Source organism: Panthera uncia, chromosome B1, assembly GCF_023721935.1.
Source record: "Panthera uncia isolate 11264 chromosome B1, Puncia_PCG_1.0, whole genome shotgun sequence".
In the NCBI taxonomy this organism is placed as follows: Eukaryota; Metazoa; Chordata; class Mammalia; order Carnivora; family Felidae; genus Panthera; species Panthera uncia.
Window position 1 is genome coordinate 127051287 of NC_064811.1, and position 19248 is coordinate 127070534.

Sequence of the window (19248 nt, forward strand, 5' to 3'; positions counted from 1 at the left end):
TCTCCTGTTTGACAACTTTTTAGTGTTGTATCTGTCCTACAGAGGATGAAAATAGGCAAGAGTGGTTACGTAATACCAATAAAATTACCTAGTATTAAGGGGCAAAGCCAAAATTTGTACTAAGATCTTTTTCTTCTAAGTCATATGTGCTTCTCATTTATATCAGGATGCCTCTAAATATAAATTTCAACATAAGATCATAATAATGTTATTGATGCCTTTACTTGCTCTAAAATTTTCAAGTAAAAAAACCTATATGTAACACCCAAATGCACAAACAAAATGACCAATCCTCTGCCCCCAAATTAACAACCTGAAGCATCAATCTGGCTGCCAAAAAAAGTAGAACCAATGGCTACTAAAAATTTACACAGTACAAAATTTCCGGTTTTTTGTTTTGTTTTGAATTTCCACTTCAATTTTGCAATGCCATTTTGTTTCAATTTCCCTTTATCCAAAATGGTATATCATTTGTTCTCATTCCATTTATAAATTGAGTACAGAGTACTTTGTCGGAATAGATGGAGCTGGACCAAAACAATGCTGTATCACTGCCTTAGGAGCAATAGCAGAACAGTAAGGGGATGAGCTCTCCCATTTTGCTTGTTATGCAACGGAAAAGTCATCATTAAATACCCCCACAGCACATTTGTAGAAATCATGCCAGTCTAATTATCCCTCCACTATAGCACACAGGGTCAACTCATGACTCCCCTACTTTACTATGAAATTATATCTCTCTACAAGTTGGCCATGAAAGCCCTATAAGCTTTTAGGCAAGTGATTCATCTCTAGTTACTTTGGCACCAGCCCTGAAAATAAAGGGCAATGCACAACAATGAGGACCTGGGTGTGTAAGAGACAGATATGGTACTCAAAAGATTAAGGTCCTGATACACCTGTTTAGTTGACTTTTTGTTGCTAAAAGGTTTCTTTGTTGCAGAATATTTATCTGAAAAAAACACTATACCTGGAGGGATAATTCTACCTGTTATTCCTATTAGCTAAGAACAAGTTGTCTTCACTGCATCTACTTCTCATACGAAAAGCAATCAAATGGGCTTTTTTACAGAACAAAGGCTAGCCTAATATTCTTTAATTTATTGAATCCCATTTATTGTAAGAAACTTTTTGGTTTTTTTTTTTACAAATAAGATTTCTGAAGATGGGATGCATCTAATAACCTAGATATTAGGCATCTCAGACTTGGTGACATACAATATGTGGTAACATGGACATTTCATTAAGAAAAGCATGAATGAGCTGAACAAGTAAACATTCTACAAAGAACTCCCGAAAACATCCTCACTGCAAAATAAAGCAAATACTCCCTCCCTTCTATAAATCAATATTTGAGAGAGTTCTCTTAAAATTGGGAAAAGTCTAAATGTCTAGCAAAGAATATTTTGGTACTCTAAAACACCGGAAAAAATAGGCCCATGTCACATACAAAATAAATCACTTGACATCCTTGTGATAAGAAATAAAGCTTTTCGTATAAAATAAATATTTTGCACGCTGTCCACAATGATGAGAGAACTATTACCAATAGTGTAAAATTTTCAATCATGTCGATGCTTTCTTATAAAAATGATATTAAGTAATTCTTCTGCGTTATTCTCAAGCGCTCTGCCGCTTACACTGTGTGCGTGTGCTTGACAACACACAGCCATATTCCCATCTCCTTGGCTTAATCAGAGATGATAAAAATCTTTGAAGTATTTCTTTGTGACTGTATGAATGTCTGACTCTTCTTTTTACCTCTTATTGATGGGATACATTTCATATCGAAAGGCTATGATAAAAAAAATTAAAATTGAGTTCATGCATAGGAAAAAATTAATTAAAATTAAAAAAAAATCAGGAACCTAAGGTAAAAGAACTGGGAGAAGGGAAGGGGGGTACTAATCCTTGGGGAAAGGTAAGGTTAATCAACACAGGACTATGAAGACAGAAGAAAAATTCTTTGTGATTGTAGTGGCTTATAACATTATCATGAGAGTGACACACAACTTTCATCCTCAGTCCCAGCACTGGTGACATTTGGGGCCTGATAACACTCGGCTATAGGAGGCTGTGCTTTACGTGGCCACTACTCACCAGATGCCAGCGGCATCCTGCCCTCCACCCCATCAGTTGCAACAACCAAAACTGTTTCATCTGAGGGAAAAACCTGCCCCCTGTCAAGAACCACTGCTCTAACCTTACAGTCACCAACTGAAAAAAAAAAAAAAGGTTACCCTAGTTTCTCTGAAATCACCTGAAGGGTAGAAAACAATTTTTAAAATCCATTTAAAAACAACACTGATTCAAGTGAGTTTTCCAGCTACAGAAGAAAAAGACTGGGACATTTATTTAGGTTTTGCCCAGGAATTTAATTTATAAGGATTTACATAATGGATATTGCAAAAATCTGAAATATCAAATAAAGTCAAATAAAGTATCTTCTTTTTCCCTTACTCATTCTTATTCCCATATGCATTCATAAAATACTACCAATCAAGCAGCTAGAGGTGAGGAAATATATTTATTTTACATTAATGTCATGGATAATATCAGAGATACCGTGACTTCACATAACTTATATTATTTGATATTTACAAAGAATAATTAAGTGTTTAATCTAGGTCAACTATTTTGCTAAATGCTTAATATATATGCATTGTTTCACTGGAAGAAGAGATAAATCTATTTAATATCACTACCAGGATTTACAAAATTCCTAACAGAGGTTTAGTTGTAGCCAATCTTCCTGGTAAACTTTCAAAGAATTTAAATGCCAGTAAAATACAGTAATCAGCATATGAACACAACAAGCCATACACCAGCATGGCACTGATGAAGAGAAGCTGTATCAAAGTCTTGGAGGCTACTAGGGTAACAGTGATGGCTAAATCACCACAAGTGACTAATTAGCGGAGTTCCTACATTACTCCTAAATGCTTAACTTCTAAGCAAGAAATTTTGGAAAACAAGTACATTCAGAAACCCCAACATAAAAGAGAAAAGGAAGAAAGGTCTTACTATCTAAAAAGCAACAACAAAACAAACACACACTTATACAAAATAAGCACTGGATTCTCTTGATTAATGCATTTAAAAATTAAGATGAACTCCCTTATCTTCAATAGCTTTTTTTATTGACATATGCTTCACACAAGGTCCAATTCACCATTTAAAATGTTCACTTGAATGGTTTCCAGAACATCTGTCTTGCTGTACAACCATCACCTCTATCCACTCCAGAACACTTCCATCACCCCAGAAAGAAATCCCATACCTGTCAGCAGCTAGCCCCAACATCCCCTCACCAATCACATAGCAATCACTAATCTATCTTCTGTCTCTATATATTTGCCTGTTCTGGATATTTCATGTCATTTTTGTGACTGGCTTCTTTCACTTAACGTAATGTTTTTAAGATTCATCCATGGTGTAGCATGTAACAGTTCCTTCTCATGGCTGAATAATCCCTTATTTTTTGCAGCAATTAAGTGAAGCATTTCAAATACTGTGTTTAGACATGTCACCTGAAACATTTTCAGCCATTCCTGGAGGCCTGTAGGTGGTTGGACAGATGTAATTCGACGTCGTTGTTGCCCTTGGCCATTGGCTGCTCGCAGGTCTCCAAAAGTTGTTGGTGTTGCTGAACATGGTACAAGTCCAGTGGTACTACAAAAAAACACAAGAGTGGAAACAAAGGTAGGTATTTGTTAAGAATAATGGGCTCTAATTTAAATAAGCATGTGATGTGGCATATGTCAAACATCAACAGAATTATTATTTTTATTTGCTTATTGCCAGAGAGCAAGGATACACAAAATCTATTCCGCTATTCTTAGAGCAGGTTTCCTCCCTCCTACATAGCCACCTGTTATTATCCCAGCAATGCTAACTGCAACCACATGACAGAATCTCTATGGCAAAACTGCAACTTGTTGATACATACAAATAATGTTAAAATATTTCTTTAGAAGATACAGGTTCTACCTCTGTTATGACTGGTCTTCAGTGACTTAATTAAATAGAAGTTTAAATTTCCTGTATAAAAAGGGTGTGAAACTTATTAATGGTTTAAAAAATTCATATGTAGAAGCAGTATGCTCATATGTTTTAGACATTTCACCACACACATTATTCCTTAATTTTCAACTCAGATGCTTTCTAAATTATTTATAATATTTATCTCTCTCTCTCCAACTTTCCACTGTTATTTATAAAGCTTAGTCTAAATAACATTTGACAGGAAAAAGCCTTGATTAGACATGTATTTACTCAAAACAGTAAGTATTGAAAACTTACTATATGATATGTAAAATTGAATCAAATGAGATCATCTGAACACTTTCATAGAATAATTTAAACTCTGAGACATTACAGAAAATAAACCTTCAATTCTGCCACTAGTAAAATCAAAGAGTTAAGACTAAATGATCTATCTCTAAAACTGTCCAGCTCTCCTAAAAATGACTAATAGCAGAAAAGTATAGTTATAACCAAGTTATTAATATATTAAACTTTCTTCCTAATTTCAATATATAATTAAATTATTTAATTGAGGTAAATACTGAATATCTCTATTTTGGAGACATTTGAATAAAAAGTTCAGGAAGACTCATAGTTACATTTGTAAAATAATCTTCAATTTATTGAGCTATGATAATAAAGTGTTTTATATCTGAAGAACATACAAATTACAGCCTATTAGCTGAATATCTAAGCTCTGATAAATTACTAATGAAACAATACCCTCAATCCTTTTCTATCCAGCGTATTTCATTATTTTGTTAAAAAATGTATTTTAGTCACCAGATTTTACAGAGAAATCTTCATATCTACCACCTTTAAACCTTTTAATATTATACATCCAAGATAATCTCTAACATACAACAATTAAATCTATTTTCCCATCTATCAATTTTTTTTTTTTTATGTTTACTTATTTTTGAGAGAGAGAAACAGAGAGAGAGAGAGAGAGAGAGAGCGTGAGCAGGGGAGGGGCAGAGAGAGGGAGACACAGAATCCGAAGCAGGCTCCAGGCTCTGAGCCATCAGCACAGAGCCCAATGTGGGGCTCGAACTCACAAACAGCAAGATCATGACCTGAGCTGAAGTCAGACACTTAACCGACTGCGCCACCCAGGCGCCCCATGCTGGCTATCAAATTTCAGAGGTAAGCTCTGTCTTCCTCTCCAAAATGAAACAGAATGTGATCATAAATTTTCTAATAAGGAAGACAGAAAATCATAGTTTCATTCTTATTATTAGAAAATCTGTCAAAAAAATTAAAAAGCATCAAATATATACTGATAAAGTCTCCAAAAAGACATGGAAATCAATATGCAGTTTGGTTTGCTTTGGTAAGTTATATGTTAAAAGGCTGAAAACAGAACTTGCACATTTTCAGGTATTTTCTCACAATAAAAAGTGAGCAACTAAAGACAGATTTTCTTAAAATGTGTTCTGTAGTAAAAATTCAGCATTTGTTTACAAGCTGCCTTAAACACAACTGAACAATTTAATACCTTTGTCCTGGTATCAGCCATATTAATAGAAGACCAAAATGATATGGTTCACTGCAATCTATACATTAAAAGTAGTACATTTTTAACATTAAACTCAACGTTCTCATCCAAGAAACACTTTCTCAAGACTAGAAGGAAAAAGCAAAAATGAAGAGTTTCATGTGTCCATCACCCCACACCCTCTGGTGGAAGTGCCAAACACAGTGAAATTGTCAAAAGGCAAAGGGTAACTAAGAGGGGAACAATTAACACGGGAAATCATACTGAAAGCATTTCTTAAATAACTAAGAGATAGTTTTATTTCTCTCCTCTGCATCATCTCCGCATTTTTTGCATAGAGAACTATTTAATTCTATGATTTCTAAATTTCATAGAAGAGCATTTTAAAAAAGTATTTTCCACAACTGGATGAAGTAAAAATATAAACTCTTTCTTAAAAGAGAGAGAGAGAGAGAGAGAGAGAGAGAGAGAGAGAGAGATGCAATCTCTAGCAATTCTCCATCACAGAAACTTAAGTCTGAGCAATGTTAAATTTATTGCATCTTATATAATAAACGTAACTCTAAATCAAAATATTTAAGGAAAAAAGAAGAAATGTTACCATCATGAAGTTCTTAGGGCTTCTATAGCTAACTTTTAATCAGTGATTTGAAGAAGTGACAATTATGCAGAAAAGACCAAAAAAAGCTCTGAAGATACTTTTGTCATTTAAATTTTAAAATACCACATTCCAAATAACATCTAAAGCCATTTTTAATTGGCTGGGTAATAGATATTGTGCTTAAGTTAGCCTAATTAGCGTGAAAGTGGGAAAAGTTTTATACTGATGCAAAATCCAAAAAATGATGGAATGGTGCACAAAACAAGACTACAATTGTATTTAGTTGTTATGGAAACCTAATTTACTGGTGTGGATATGGATGTGTTAAAAACATAAGATATACCAAGAAAATAAAAGGGGATACCTAACACAGGAAGATTTAGTTAGTAACTGTGAGTTTTATTTCACTGCTAATAAATGTATCTTCAATTTTGCATATATAAATATCTACCCTTGAGCAGCTGTTGCTATAGTAACAAGATATATTTGCTCATATTCATATTTTAGAACTTACTTTTTAGAATTCCTTAAAAACTGTGATTTAAAAATTCTGCTTATAAGAGAACTTCTGCTTGTGTCTTATTTCAAAGTATTAGTAAGAAAATATAAGCTACGGCAGTAGTCATTCTTCTTATTTGGGACTATGTATTTCTCAATGTTCAGTGATCTCAAAATGTGTTACAGAGTCAACAGTACCAGTAACATTATAATTCTATGAGAATAAACTGGAAGAAATGCTTTTGGAATCATCAACTCTTTAAAGAAACATAAGAATCATGAGAGAATCAATTATGGTTAATATTACCTTGTATATTCTGAGACTTTGCATGGTTTCTTTCCCAAAGAAAAAGAGCGGACCTCAGAACCATGGTCCAATTTTCTTTTCATCTATAAGGTAAAGCAAATAAGATAGGTTTAAAAAAAAAAAAAAATCACCTGTCCAACTGTCTTAACATTAGCATTGGTACTAGTGAAAAAAATTTCTTAAATTTGTATAAGCCTAAATTTTCATTAATTAGGCATAGTTAATGTATGTAGAAAATAAATGTTCTATGATTTCTTCTACTAGTTCTACTTTGTTTTACTCTTTGAAGACGAGAAAGGTGATTACCCACCCCCCCCAATATATTGTCCAGAAGAATACCATATGGTGATTTAAAAACTGATATTCATCATACATATTCCTTGAGAGTCATATATCTTTCACGTTTCCCAGTTTAAGAACACAGGGGGAAATGTCATGTTAATGCACACATTGAAGAACCATATTTAACGTATCTCTCTTAGTGATCATCACTTTCCTTTAAAAACGTATTTCAAGATAAAACATACAAAAAAACTCAAAATTTCAAAACCCGAATGGAAGTAACAGTAACCGAATTTAAAACACATATTTATTATAAAAGTGTGAAGAGAACAATGTAAATAAGATGATCTTGAAAAGTAATTATAATAAGGCATAAAGCAATGAATATGGGCAATGAGGAGAGTAAAAAAGTAAATCTGTAACAGGAGAGAGGTCTGGGGATGGTATAATAAAGGTGGAAAAAAGCCATCAATTGATATTTACACAGAATATAACTTCACTGACAGATGCTCACTCAGGACAAAATATTCTAACTTGAAAATTTCAGCAACATCAACAAAAACATTTAAAAAGAACGAATCGTACATCTTTGTAAGGTATATATATCCAACATCTATACTTTTAAAGTATCTCTTTATGCTATATATGTATAATACCGTAAATACATTCAGAATTGTATGTCAACATCAATATTGAAATATTTATTTTTTTTATATTTCACCATCTGTTAACTGAGGTCATCTGACTATAGATATGTCATAAAAACTAGAAAATAAGACCTAATAAGATGCAACTTTTTCTATTTTGATTTGTGTCTGCTAATTAATTACTGTACTATGGAAAATTATGTGGCGGAGGTAACCCCAGAGTGATAGAGAGCTATCCTCATTTTTAGAATAAGGTAAAAACCCTTGCTTTGCACCAGACTTAGTTTCTTACCTACTGCCTCACATGGGAACATCATAAAACAGCATGCTGCATTATAAATACTAAAGAGAACCATCAAGACTCTAACAAATTTTGAACCACACTATGGATAATAAAGACATTTTTATCATCATGAAAAAGTCTTCCAAAATACAGTGATGATCTTATGATATCAGGAGCTAGAGTGAGGGTACAGCAAGCTTGTCCACAATTTATGCCTTAGTTCAAGAAATACCTACTGGAAAGAAATGGAATTGGTCTTAATTCAACCCTTCAGAAGTTTCTGTACTCATTACGTTGTTTTAAAGTGATTCCTCTCAAAAACCATTATTTTCTTTCTCCAAATAATTTTAATAAAAGCCAAAAATAAATATATAGGATTTAATATATAGATAGCCACATGCTTGCATACATATAAATCACAGACACACACGTACACATACACGCAAATGTAGCTCTCAGGAAGGTCAGTCGGTACAGATTACCTTAAAAATCTAGCTTTTTTAATAACTTGCACAGATTCTTATTTTCAAAATTGATATGAGAAACTTTGATATTCATTCTAATTAAGTTGTAATACTGGCTTTCAGAACTTCCCTGGGTATCTTGCAAATACACATTGGTGCAAATGCCATTTGCCACCAAAAGCAAACTTTATTTCCATCTTAGAAATCCTTCAATGGATAAAAATGCCCCAAATACATATCAAGGGAACCATTTGGAAAGGATTTTTATTTTCAGAATATTTTACAAAATAAAGGACTTTCTGTAGGACTATAGAAGTCTTTTAAATATTATACTGTTTACTGAAAATCCTGACTTTAGAACCAAACGTTAATTCTGCAATTTTTTAAGGGGCACAGAAAGTAAATACGATCTTTTAAAATAGAAGTCCTAAATATTCTAGTGATTCTAGACTTTAAAAGAGTCAACTAAAGAAAAAGAAAAGAAAAATGTATAAGATACAGAAAAATTAAAGGCAAAAGACTCACTAAAAGCCAACTAAGGGTAGAGTATTTCCAGGTCAGCATTTAACGGAGCCACATTTCTAAAGTCTAAATATATTTTAGTGGAAAATTCCCGGATTAAAATACACATTTTATTTTAAATTTAAAGCTGTTTACAGCTTACGTTGTCTTTGCATTATTTGCTTACATTCACCATATAAAACCGAATACCAGCCATCCAGCCACCCACCAAAATTAGAGGATACTGCAGCCATCTCTGATGATACAGATTTTCCTTCTCAGGCAGGCACACACACACACAATCATACAACACAGGAAGAAAACAGATTACTTACTTTGTAAAAAATCATTTTGAGTGTGCCGTAGAAACCCATATTTTCTGTATTTTTCCCCTTCAGTGATTCTGTGCCCCCGTGTGTCCGGCTGCTTGGCAGTCTCTGACAATATAAACCTTTTTCAGGTAGGTATGTCACAGATTCTAATGTGGACATGCTCAGGCACGTCAGAAAGGGAAGATTAGGGAGCAGAACCGGCAACAAAACTCCACAGTAAAGGCAAATGCAGCTCAGTATCAAACCGCTTCTCGGGACACACATACATACATGCAGCTTGACTGAGGAGAACTCGAGGGAATAATGAGAGAGAACCGAGAAGATTATTGGAGGAGACTATGCCCTGTCAAAGCCTTGACTGAACAGATTCCTCCCTCGGCAGCAGAGGGATCAGATTACATCTTCCCTTGAACACAGAATGGTGCAGTCCAGGATTCAGCAATGCAGACTGCACATCAATTATATGGTGATCCGCTCCAGGGAACCCGTAAGCACACAACGCACTGAACAGAGGGAGGATGTGGGCAGCAAATGAGCCCGCCCCCACACGACAGCCCCCTTCCCCTTTCAAACTTTCAGGAGATTATTTTGTATTTTGTAAAACCTGCATTTCTGAAGAGTTTTAAATGGCAAGCATCCTTTCCACAAATAAGTGCTTTCAGAAACATTTTGAAAATGGAATATATTTTCCATACAGTCCTCCCAACAGAGGCAGGGCAGGCTATTTCCACTAACTGTTACCCTATTGCAGTCCTGGCACAGGCTGATCACATTTTTCAAGTAGCTTAGAAGATACAAAATGAGCAATCCCGAAGGGAGAAATTAAATATTCTTTGTTGGGGGGTGGGGAGGATTTACAATAAAGTAAGCCAGTTTGGAGCTTGGAGCATTTGCAGAAATTATATAATAAGTTGTATCCTAACCTGCATACTTCTTATATTGGCATTTAATGAAAACGTTCCCTATGTTTTTCCATTCCCTTCATTTCAAATATAGTTTTCAAGAAAATTGCCACACTTCATCAATTCTTGGTAATCATGACAATATCTTAAGACTATCAGACTAGTATTAAGTGTGTAAAGTTTGGCCAAAATGTTCTATTTCTTCAAAGAAAGCAAAAACTGGGCTTATTGGGAGTCCTACCCTTATTTGTTCATTTAATCTTGAGTAAACAGGATGTACTGCACTTCTACCTCCAGAATTACTTTGACAACGTGTATTGCTTACCATTAAAAAGGCATTTTACATAATAATAAATACCAAAGTTTGCCTGAAGGCAACCTTTTTCTCAGAATGACTACTTCACAAATCTAGATATTTTATCTTGCAACTTGCTACACAACTAGCTTCGGGAGGGAGGCAATTGTAAGACTCCTTGGCCCATTATTAAGGGTCTAGTTAATTAACTCCTACCCTCCCCATTAACATTCTTTATTACAAGTAAACTGCGTGCCTATAGTTATTTAAGTACCTGAAATGTTTCTTCAGAAAAAAAGAAATAGTATTTGGACTTAGTACATTTTAATACTCTCTGCTATAGTTAACAAATGACTTTCATTAGGAAAATGATTCTAAATGCTGCATAAAGTAGTCTCATAATTTAAAAAAATAAATGTTTACCTTTATAACAGACATTAAGTTAGTGTAGTATCTTTTACTTAAAAAAACATAAATGAAATAAGATAATCCAAAATTTTATGAAGATGTACATCTTGGATTCTTCTGGAAAGTATATTCTATATATTATATTATCTTTTTAAAAAAATCTGACTCTTAAATTCTTGCCCTCAGATACAATATGTACAAGTACCCAGCAAAAAGTTAATTTTCTAAATAAATAATCAGCTTACTTCAAAGGAAAGTTCTTTCTCAAAAGAAGTCTCTCTTGGGGCGGGGGGGGGGGGGGGGGGATCCAATGGTTAGGAAGAGACCCATAAAACCCTTTTGTTAGAAGATTCAGAGCACTCAAGATTTTAAAAAATACAAAGCCAAAAAAAGTGATTTCCCCTCCACCATCAGCCTCCGCTCCGGGCTATCTGAAGAAACTAGCTAATTATAAAATGAACACCTGACATTTTCTCTAAAATTTGTCAGTGGTAACCAGCTTATTAGAGGACAAATGAACTTCCCACCAATCATGTAACAGTATATATACCTTGATTACAATTGAAATCATGTCCTGTCTTTAGATGAAGTAACTTTTTCAAATTAAGTCTACTCAGTTGAGGACATAGATCAACTTTAATAAAGCAGGGATACTGCCTCAAAACCTAGGATATTTAAAGAAGAATATAACGTAATTTTCTATATTCAAAGGAATGGCTCCTTTGTATGGTATGAAGTTAAAGGGACACCTGACCTTCGCAAACATATATTTACATGTAGGTATGTATATTCATGTTTTATTTTTGAATAGGTAAAATATTTACACGATTCAAAAATCAAAATGATAATCAAAAGTATACACTGAAAGGACTTTCTACCACCCCACACTCCCCACATTCCATGGGTCCCATTTGATAATTATTTTTATTAATTTATCCTTTAAGTGAGAATGTAATAAACATTACATAAGTTAAGTACTCATGAAGATTTTATTTTCCTAATTATTTCAACAATTCTCCCTACTATCTTGTTACAATGTTAATTTGAACCGTGAAGAAAGAATTTGGCAAGCAAAACTAGCCAACTAAATCTCTTACCAGATTTCAAATAAATAAAATAAAAATAATTTTCAATATTCTCTAAAGTTCTATTAATGAAAGTTGTGATCTATTAATTTCATCATGATATATATATGAACAAAAGCAAATAAAACCATTCTCCATTCACCCAGCAATTGTACTACTAGGCATTTATCCAAGGGATACAGGTGTCCTGTTTTGAAGGGACATATGCACCCCCATGTTTATAGCAGCACTATCAACAATAGCCAAAGTATGGAAAGAGCACAAATGTCCATTGACGGATGAATGGATAAAGAAGATGTGGTATATATATACAATGGAGTATTACTCGGCAATCCAAAAGAATGAAATCTTGCCATTTGCAACTGCGTGGATGGAACTGGAGGGTATTATGCTAAGTGAAATTAGAGAAAGACAAATATCATATGACTTCACTCATATGAGGACTTCAAGAGGCAAAACAGATGAACATAAGGGAAGAGAAACAAAAATAATATAAAAACAGGGAGGGGGACAAAACCGAAGAGACTCATAAATATGGAGAACAAACTGAGGGTTACTGGAGGGGTTGTGGGAGGGGGGGGATGGGCTAAATGGGTAAGGGGCATTAGGAATCTACTCTTGATATCATTGTTGCACTATATGCTAACTAATTTGGATGTAAATTTAAAAAAAATAAAAAATAAATTTTTAAAAAGCAAAAAAAACCCAAACATTCTTCATTCCTATTTCTGAGAGTATTGACTAAAATACAGATATTTTTATTATTTGTTTATTTGTTTACTTTTAATTTTTGTTTTGAGAGAGAGAGAGAGAGAGAGAGAGCGAGAGAGAGAGAGAGAGAGCGTGTGCATATGGGCAGGGGAGAAGGGCAGAGAGAAAGAGATGGAGAGAATCCCAAGCAGGCTTTATGCTCAGTGCAGAGCCTGCTGAAGGGGTCATTCCCACAACCCTGGGATCATGACCTGAGCTGAAATCAAGAGTTGGATACTCAACCAACTAACCCATTCCAGGTGCCCCTAAAATACAGATATTTAGAACTTTATTCAGAGACTTAAGTTTTTCAGTAGTATGAATGAAAAAGCCTTTATGTGTGTATCTATCTATCTTTTCTGACCCTTGAGGTAGACAGAAACATTTCAAACTGAGATCAGTCCACAATCTATGTTAAATAAGTTTAGGAAAAAAAGTATTTTACGCTTTATGCTAGAATGTTAACTAGTAAGTTCACCGAAAAAAAGACTAGTCAACCATTACTGCTGAGACAATACTTGTGTTTGTCATCCAAATTTTTAGAATCAATACTCAATGTATTAAACATATTTCCACTACAATACAATACACCTTCATGTAATTCCAGCTAAGCAATAAATTTCCCGTTGTATAAAAAAAATACTTCTTGTGCTGATTGACAACCTGTAAGCCTTACTGGAAATCTATCAGCAAGGGGAGTGACTGCTAACTCAGATTCAATGCTCATCTTATCACAACTCCATTGAGCTACGTGTATGAGAATGGATGAGAGCAGCAACTTAAGAAAGAAAATAAATAAATTAAAAAACAGTACAAAGATATGAAGATGCACCGCCTCAGAGGCAAAGCCTCTGGGAAATAAGGTAGAAGAATGATTAACTTGTGAGCTAGCATAAGAGAAATGGTTCTTTCTGAGCAATTAGTTGGGATGACTAAGTTTTTAGAAGGGCAAGTTGTAGTCACTGACAGAAACCAAATAATTCTACCAAATTATTCTAAATAGTGAGAAAAATATAAACAGTCAAGCAGTCTTCACTGAATTATGTATCTTCAGAGAAGTATGTATCTTTATACAGTGTCAACAACGGAAGGAGTAATAGAGTACTTCTCCTCACCTTGGGTCTCAGAGTTATTTCCATTTTAAATAAATTCTTCTATTGCATTCATCATACCTAAAAATTATTGTCATTATTTTTATATATCTTTCTCCACTACTATCTACTCCTTGAAGGCTCCCATCTTATTCTAGGACACAATAGAAAAATGATACATAACAATAATTAATGTTTTTGGATAGCTGGCCATACAAATAAATAGTAGCAACCAGGACATCATTTTTCTAAAGCACAAATATGTTATACTCAGTACTAAAAAGTCTTATCCATTGTACTAGAATTGATGATATTATGATATTATTGGTTCTTTTCATTATCTTGCTAACATTTAAAAATTTACTTCCATTTTATAATAACAGAATGTGTTTATACGTCAGTGATTTTCTTTATTATCAAGACAACATTTTTCACTCTGATATTATACTAGAAAAACTACCTACCACAACAATTGGCTGTCTTGCCCAAGCATAGAATTTAAATTAGAGACAGCTCAAACTTTCAACATCAAAGGAATGCCAAGCATACTGAAGCTAAAACAAACTTTTTGAAATCACACTAACCCACTGTCATTAACTTTCTGGGATGGGAGTTCTTACTAAAAGGTTCACAACTGAAACTGGCAAGTTAATAGTCTGTCATATCACAGGTATTGTCAATTAAAATAATATGTACGCCCAGCATCTACATTTTCCCTAATGCAAGTAGGTGGCAGTACTGATCAATAAGCTATTTTCCAGTCTTATTCATTAATTAAGCATTTATTTAGCAACCTAGAATTTGTCAGGCACAGGAGAGTATGCAATTAAGCAAATGTTTTTCTTCCTCCACTGAATTTAAGACAGAATAGGGTAATATACACACTTCTGACTCTTAGAATTCACATTGATATTAGTTCAAAACTAGTTATTTGAGAACATGTAAAATAAAACAAGGTAAGCCAGATTTAGTTTGAAACTATCATCCAAGTAAACAAATAGTGAAATATTACTGTAAATCAAAATGCAAATCAAAATATAGCTCAGACTGCTTTAAATAATTTTTAAGATAACTATAATTTTAGGAGTGGTACTTTTATAAATTTTTCTTTTTCTTGAAGTTTCTAGTATTTATAGCTCTCTTTACAAAAATACAGTCCTTGAGGATTTGACACAAACTGCAACATTAATTCAAGCAGTAAAAGCTTTTTTCATCCCTTCTAATTGGGCCAAATTAGTTATCTGATAAACATATGTGCAAGTACATATATATACACACATACATACATACCAGATGCAAGTTAAGAGTTTCATTTATCAGAACTACAGAAGAAAACAATAAAGATGGGAATTTTGCTTGTTTGCTCTGCTAAAATTCATATTGTGGTAGAGCTATCAGATTTACTTCATGCACCAAAACGTTCCTTATAATATCTCTATACAGATGGGCAATACCTGCAATAATTGACAAAGTAAGTCACTCTGGAATGTATCCTGACTTCTTTAGAAATCAATTCATCTTTACATCTCATGCTTCAAATCCAAAATCAACCATCAGTAAGTATGTTGAATTCATATCCAAAAGTTCCTTCTCAAAATTCTGTTGTAATTGTTTTATAGTAACCCTTCAGCAAAGTAAGGAAAATATCATGAGAAACTATAAAAATAAGGTTGATTTCAAGAAAAATAAAACAGCAAATATAGAGAAGGGATGAAATCAATATTCTCTCAACAGAAGACCTAGAACTCTATTCACTCTTCTACTTTCTTTATCCAGTTCCATATTTACTGCTGCTGGTCGTGATGTTCAAATACATTTACCTACTCGGAAAAAAAAAATTTCTGTAGGTGTGCTATATCAATCTTATATTTTAGTATTAAAATAGCCTTTTGTTTCAAGGTTTGTTTAAAATTCTGGAATTAATGTCTTAAATAAGTCACAGATTAGTCATGACTTGAATTTAGTTATGACCAAAAAGTTTTGAGAAAGGGGCTAAAAGCTAAGAAGTAAAAAAAGTTGTACATACTGAGTCAACAACACCAACATTAATAACAGGAAGCCATAACGTTTAGAACTAGAAGAGAACTTGGAAGTCATCTAATCTAGTTCTCCTTCATTTATGAAATGAACATGGGGTTTGGAATTGGAGAAACCTGAGTTTAAACACCAGCTTTGCTGTTATTAGAGTGGAACCTCCATAGGGGTTGACCTTTTAGCAGTTCTAGTTTTTGTAATGGTAATTACCGCCTATCAACTTTACTAACCTAGCCCACAGAGTCTTTGTGAGGACCTAGTAGATGCCCAGCATATAACAGATATCCTATAAAATAATAACTGCTATTAACAGGTGAGAAAGGTGAGGGTAGAGAATTAAGTGTCTTGCTCAGGGTTATACAGCTGTATTAGAACCTTAGACTCCGGTCCCAAGTTCACTACTTATTAATTGATTTCCATTAGATATGTGATGGCTCAAGCAAGTTAGGCTCAAAAAATCAGACATTGCTAAAGAAGGAAGCAAAAAGTTATATTTTGCAAACAGCAATTGCATATGCAAACTATGATTAAATCTTGATTATTCAGTTCATGGAATGATTATCTAGATCCATCTGACTCTGCTTCTGCTACATGTGGGAAATCTGAGGCAAAGACATGGTGACTGGGAAAAGGTGACAGAAACTGAAAGATTTAGGTTAAAAGAAATCAATTAAAAAATAATCACTTATATCCCAATCTCTACAAAATGCTGAGGACAAATAAAAACATTACAGTAACCTTTCTCCCCCGCCAAGATACTTAAAATCCAGCTGGCAAGACAAGAAACTAATAGAGAACAATATCTATCAAGTGCCAAATTGGGTAGTGTAGGAGGTCAGAAAATGAAGAAATCATTCAAATAGAAAATTTCATATAAAATAGTCTTGCTTCTGAGTTTGGTAGCAAACAGAAGTTTTTTTAGATGCTAAGGAAGAAAAAGGAAATTATCATCTGTGGACTAAAGACATGTGGAAATAACACTATCACTACCTTGAAGAATTAACATATGTAAGACTTCTAGTACTCACTGGTCTTATAAGGTGCATTAAGGAGTAAACTATTTACCAACACACCTCCTAATCCAAACATTTAATATTACAGTTAAAATATTCTTTAATTTACTAGTAACGGTTTCTTCAAAAGTACTTTCTGCCATGACTCATTCTCCCATTTTAGGGATAATATGTGTCCTTCTGTACAAGGAGAACTTTACTGTGTGGGCGTAAAGACTGTTGACTTTTTATTTAGTTATAAACACTGACTAATAAGGGGTCCTTCTGTTTCAATAGGCACTCCTACCAGATCATATACACAAACGGCTTGTACTTTTGAATATAGGGGGGAATGAAGAGACTTCAGAAATAAACATTCATTTAAACATGATAATCTCCCAAAAACTTGATGAAAAGACAATAAAAAATGTAATTCAGGGCAGTAGGGTACATGATTCATTGATTTTCACCAATATGTGGGGAAAGGACCTCTGGTATTCAAAAGTGCATGACATACTTGGAAAATTAAACAGTTTGTCTTGTTCTGCTCCCAACCCTTTCTCCCCATGTCCTGCCTCTCCAGCCCCCAGACTCAAAGCCTCCTTTTAAGGAAGTCTTAAGGAAAACACTTCATTGCAGAGCATTCTAGCTCACCGTGTAACTGTTCATCATGTAAAGAACTAGGGGAAGGGCTACTGTAAAGTAGAAGGTATGTGAGATTCAAACACATGATATAAAGTATGGTCCAATGTAAAATATATATGCAAATATTTAAGTGTGTGTGTGTGTGTGTGTGTGCGCACACACACACAAAGAAAAGCCTATGTAAATATATTAAAATATTCACAATGGTCATCTAAGAGGCTTAATAAGAGATTTTCCCTCTTTTTTCTTACCTGTCAATAAACAAGTTCACTTGCATAACCTTTTGAACCCAGTATGTGCCAACAACTGTTTTAGGCTCTAGGTATAAGGTGGCAAACAATGCAGATGAGCTCTCTACTCCCCTATAGTATAACATTCCAAGGCGGGGTGGGGGAGAAGTCATCTAATAGGCAAACTAATACATGACTAAGATAATTTCATATAATGCTTAGTTCTAAGAGAGAAATCAAACAGGGTGCTATGAAAGAAGTAGGTAGCTAGGGTAGTAAAGAAGTGTGGCTAATTTTGAATGGCATCACCCGGGAAACAACTTTTAAGTCAAAATGATAGAGTAGAGCCTGGGATCCGCAAGAATAAGGCCAGTCTAGCTAAGATGAAGTGACTGGTACACGATGAAGTCAGACAGGTAACCAAGGACCAGATCATGTAGGATCCTGTAGGTCATGGTCAAGAGTTCAGATTTAATTGTGAAGTCATTACAGGATTTTCAGGATAAGAGTAAATACAACAGAACTTCTGTATATATTTTTGCCTATATTATTTTTTATATTTTCAAAAATATATATAAAATTAAATATTGCTTACAAAGTAATTCTCAGTTACTGATTAAAGAAGATATAACTCTTTTCAACTCTTTCATGCAGCAATTACTCTTTCATTTCCCTCACACTTACTCTCAAACTCAGCAGCTATCCCAAAAGATTCCTAAACTTGGAAAAGAGAATTATACTACTTTATTAGGCTACACCATGTGCCAAGCACTATTGTAAGTCTTTATATCTCATAACTCAATTCTGTAAGAATGAAGGAGTATCTATTGCATCATATCTCTATTACCTTGCTCTTCTATTCTCTATGTCCTGATTTTATCCTTACATTTAATAATTTACTTTTTTTGAGAAAGACACTGATGTTGGGCTCAGATCTCTACAGATGGACAATGCATCCAGCCTTATTATAACAAATGTCTATAATGGTAAATGATATGGTTACCTTTAGTTATTAGAGACAAAAGGATTTTACCCATGGTACACTTTTTAAGACTGCTTATCTGTGATCATAAAAAAAAAATTCCAGAACATAACCACAGAATCTCAAAGTTGGAAAAAGCCTTCAGCTAAAGCTAAGTACAGCCTCAGGTGCAACCCTACTTATTAGGTACACTCTCATTAGCATGTTGTCACACAAGATCTGCTTAATCTAAAATACACATTATTCTCAACTCGGTAATCTTTTATTGGTTGGCTTCCCAATTTTGATAATTATGTCCAATTATAAAATTTGGCTAGCAGATACATAAAGTCCAGATTCAAACTTATTGTATTTTTTAAAATATAGCATCTCTTCTCATCTCAATCATCTTACGT

General features: G+C 33.9%; 1 protein-coding gene across 7 annotated transcripts in view; it reads right to left on the reverse strand.

Moving 5' to 3' along the window:
* The window catches only part of FBXW7 (F-box and WD repeat domain containing 7), a 512478-nt gene that overhangs the window by 23209 nt on the left and 470021 nt on the right, over positions 1-19248 (reverse strand). For 6 of the 7 annotated variants that reach the window (XM_049632296.1, XM_049632298.1, XM_049632297.1 and 3 more), the window contains 2 exons: positions 6931-7013; positions 3531-3672 (listed from right to left, as the gene is read on the reverse strand). In XM_049632296.1, coding sequence (XP_049488253.1) covers positions 3531-3672; positions 6931-7013 — 225 coding nt within the window. Of the gene's footprint in view, positions 1-3530; positions 3673-6930; positions 7014-9442; positions 11111-19248 lie in introns of those variants that run through there. The other variant, XM_049632299.1, reaches the window with a different exon arrangement.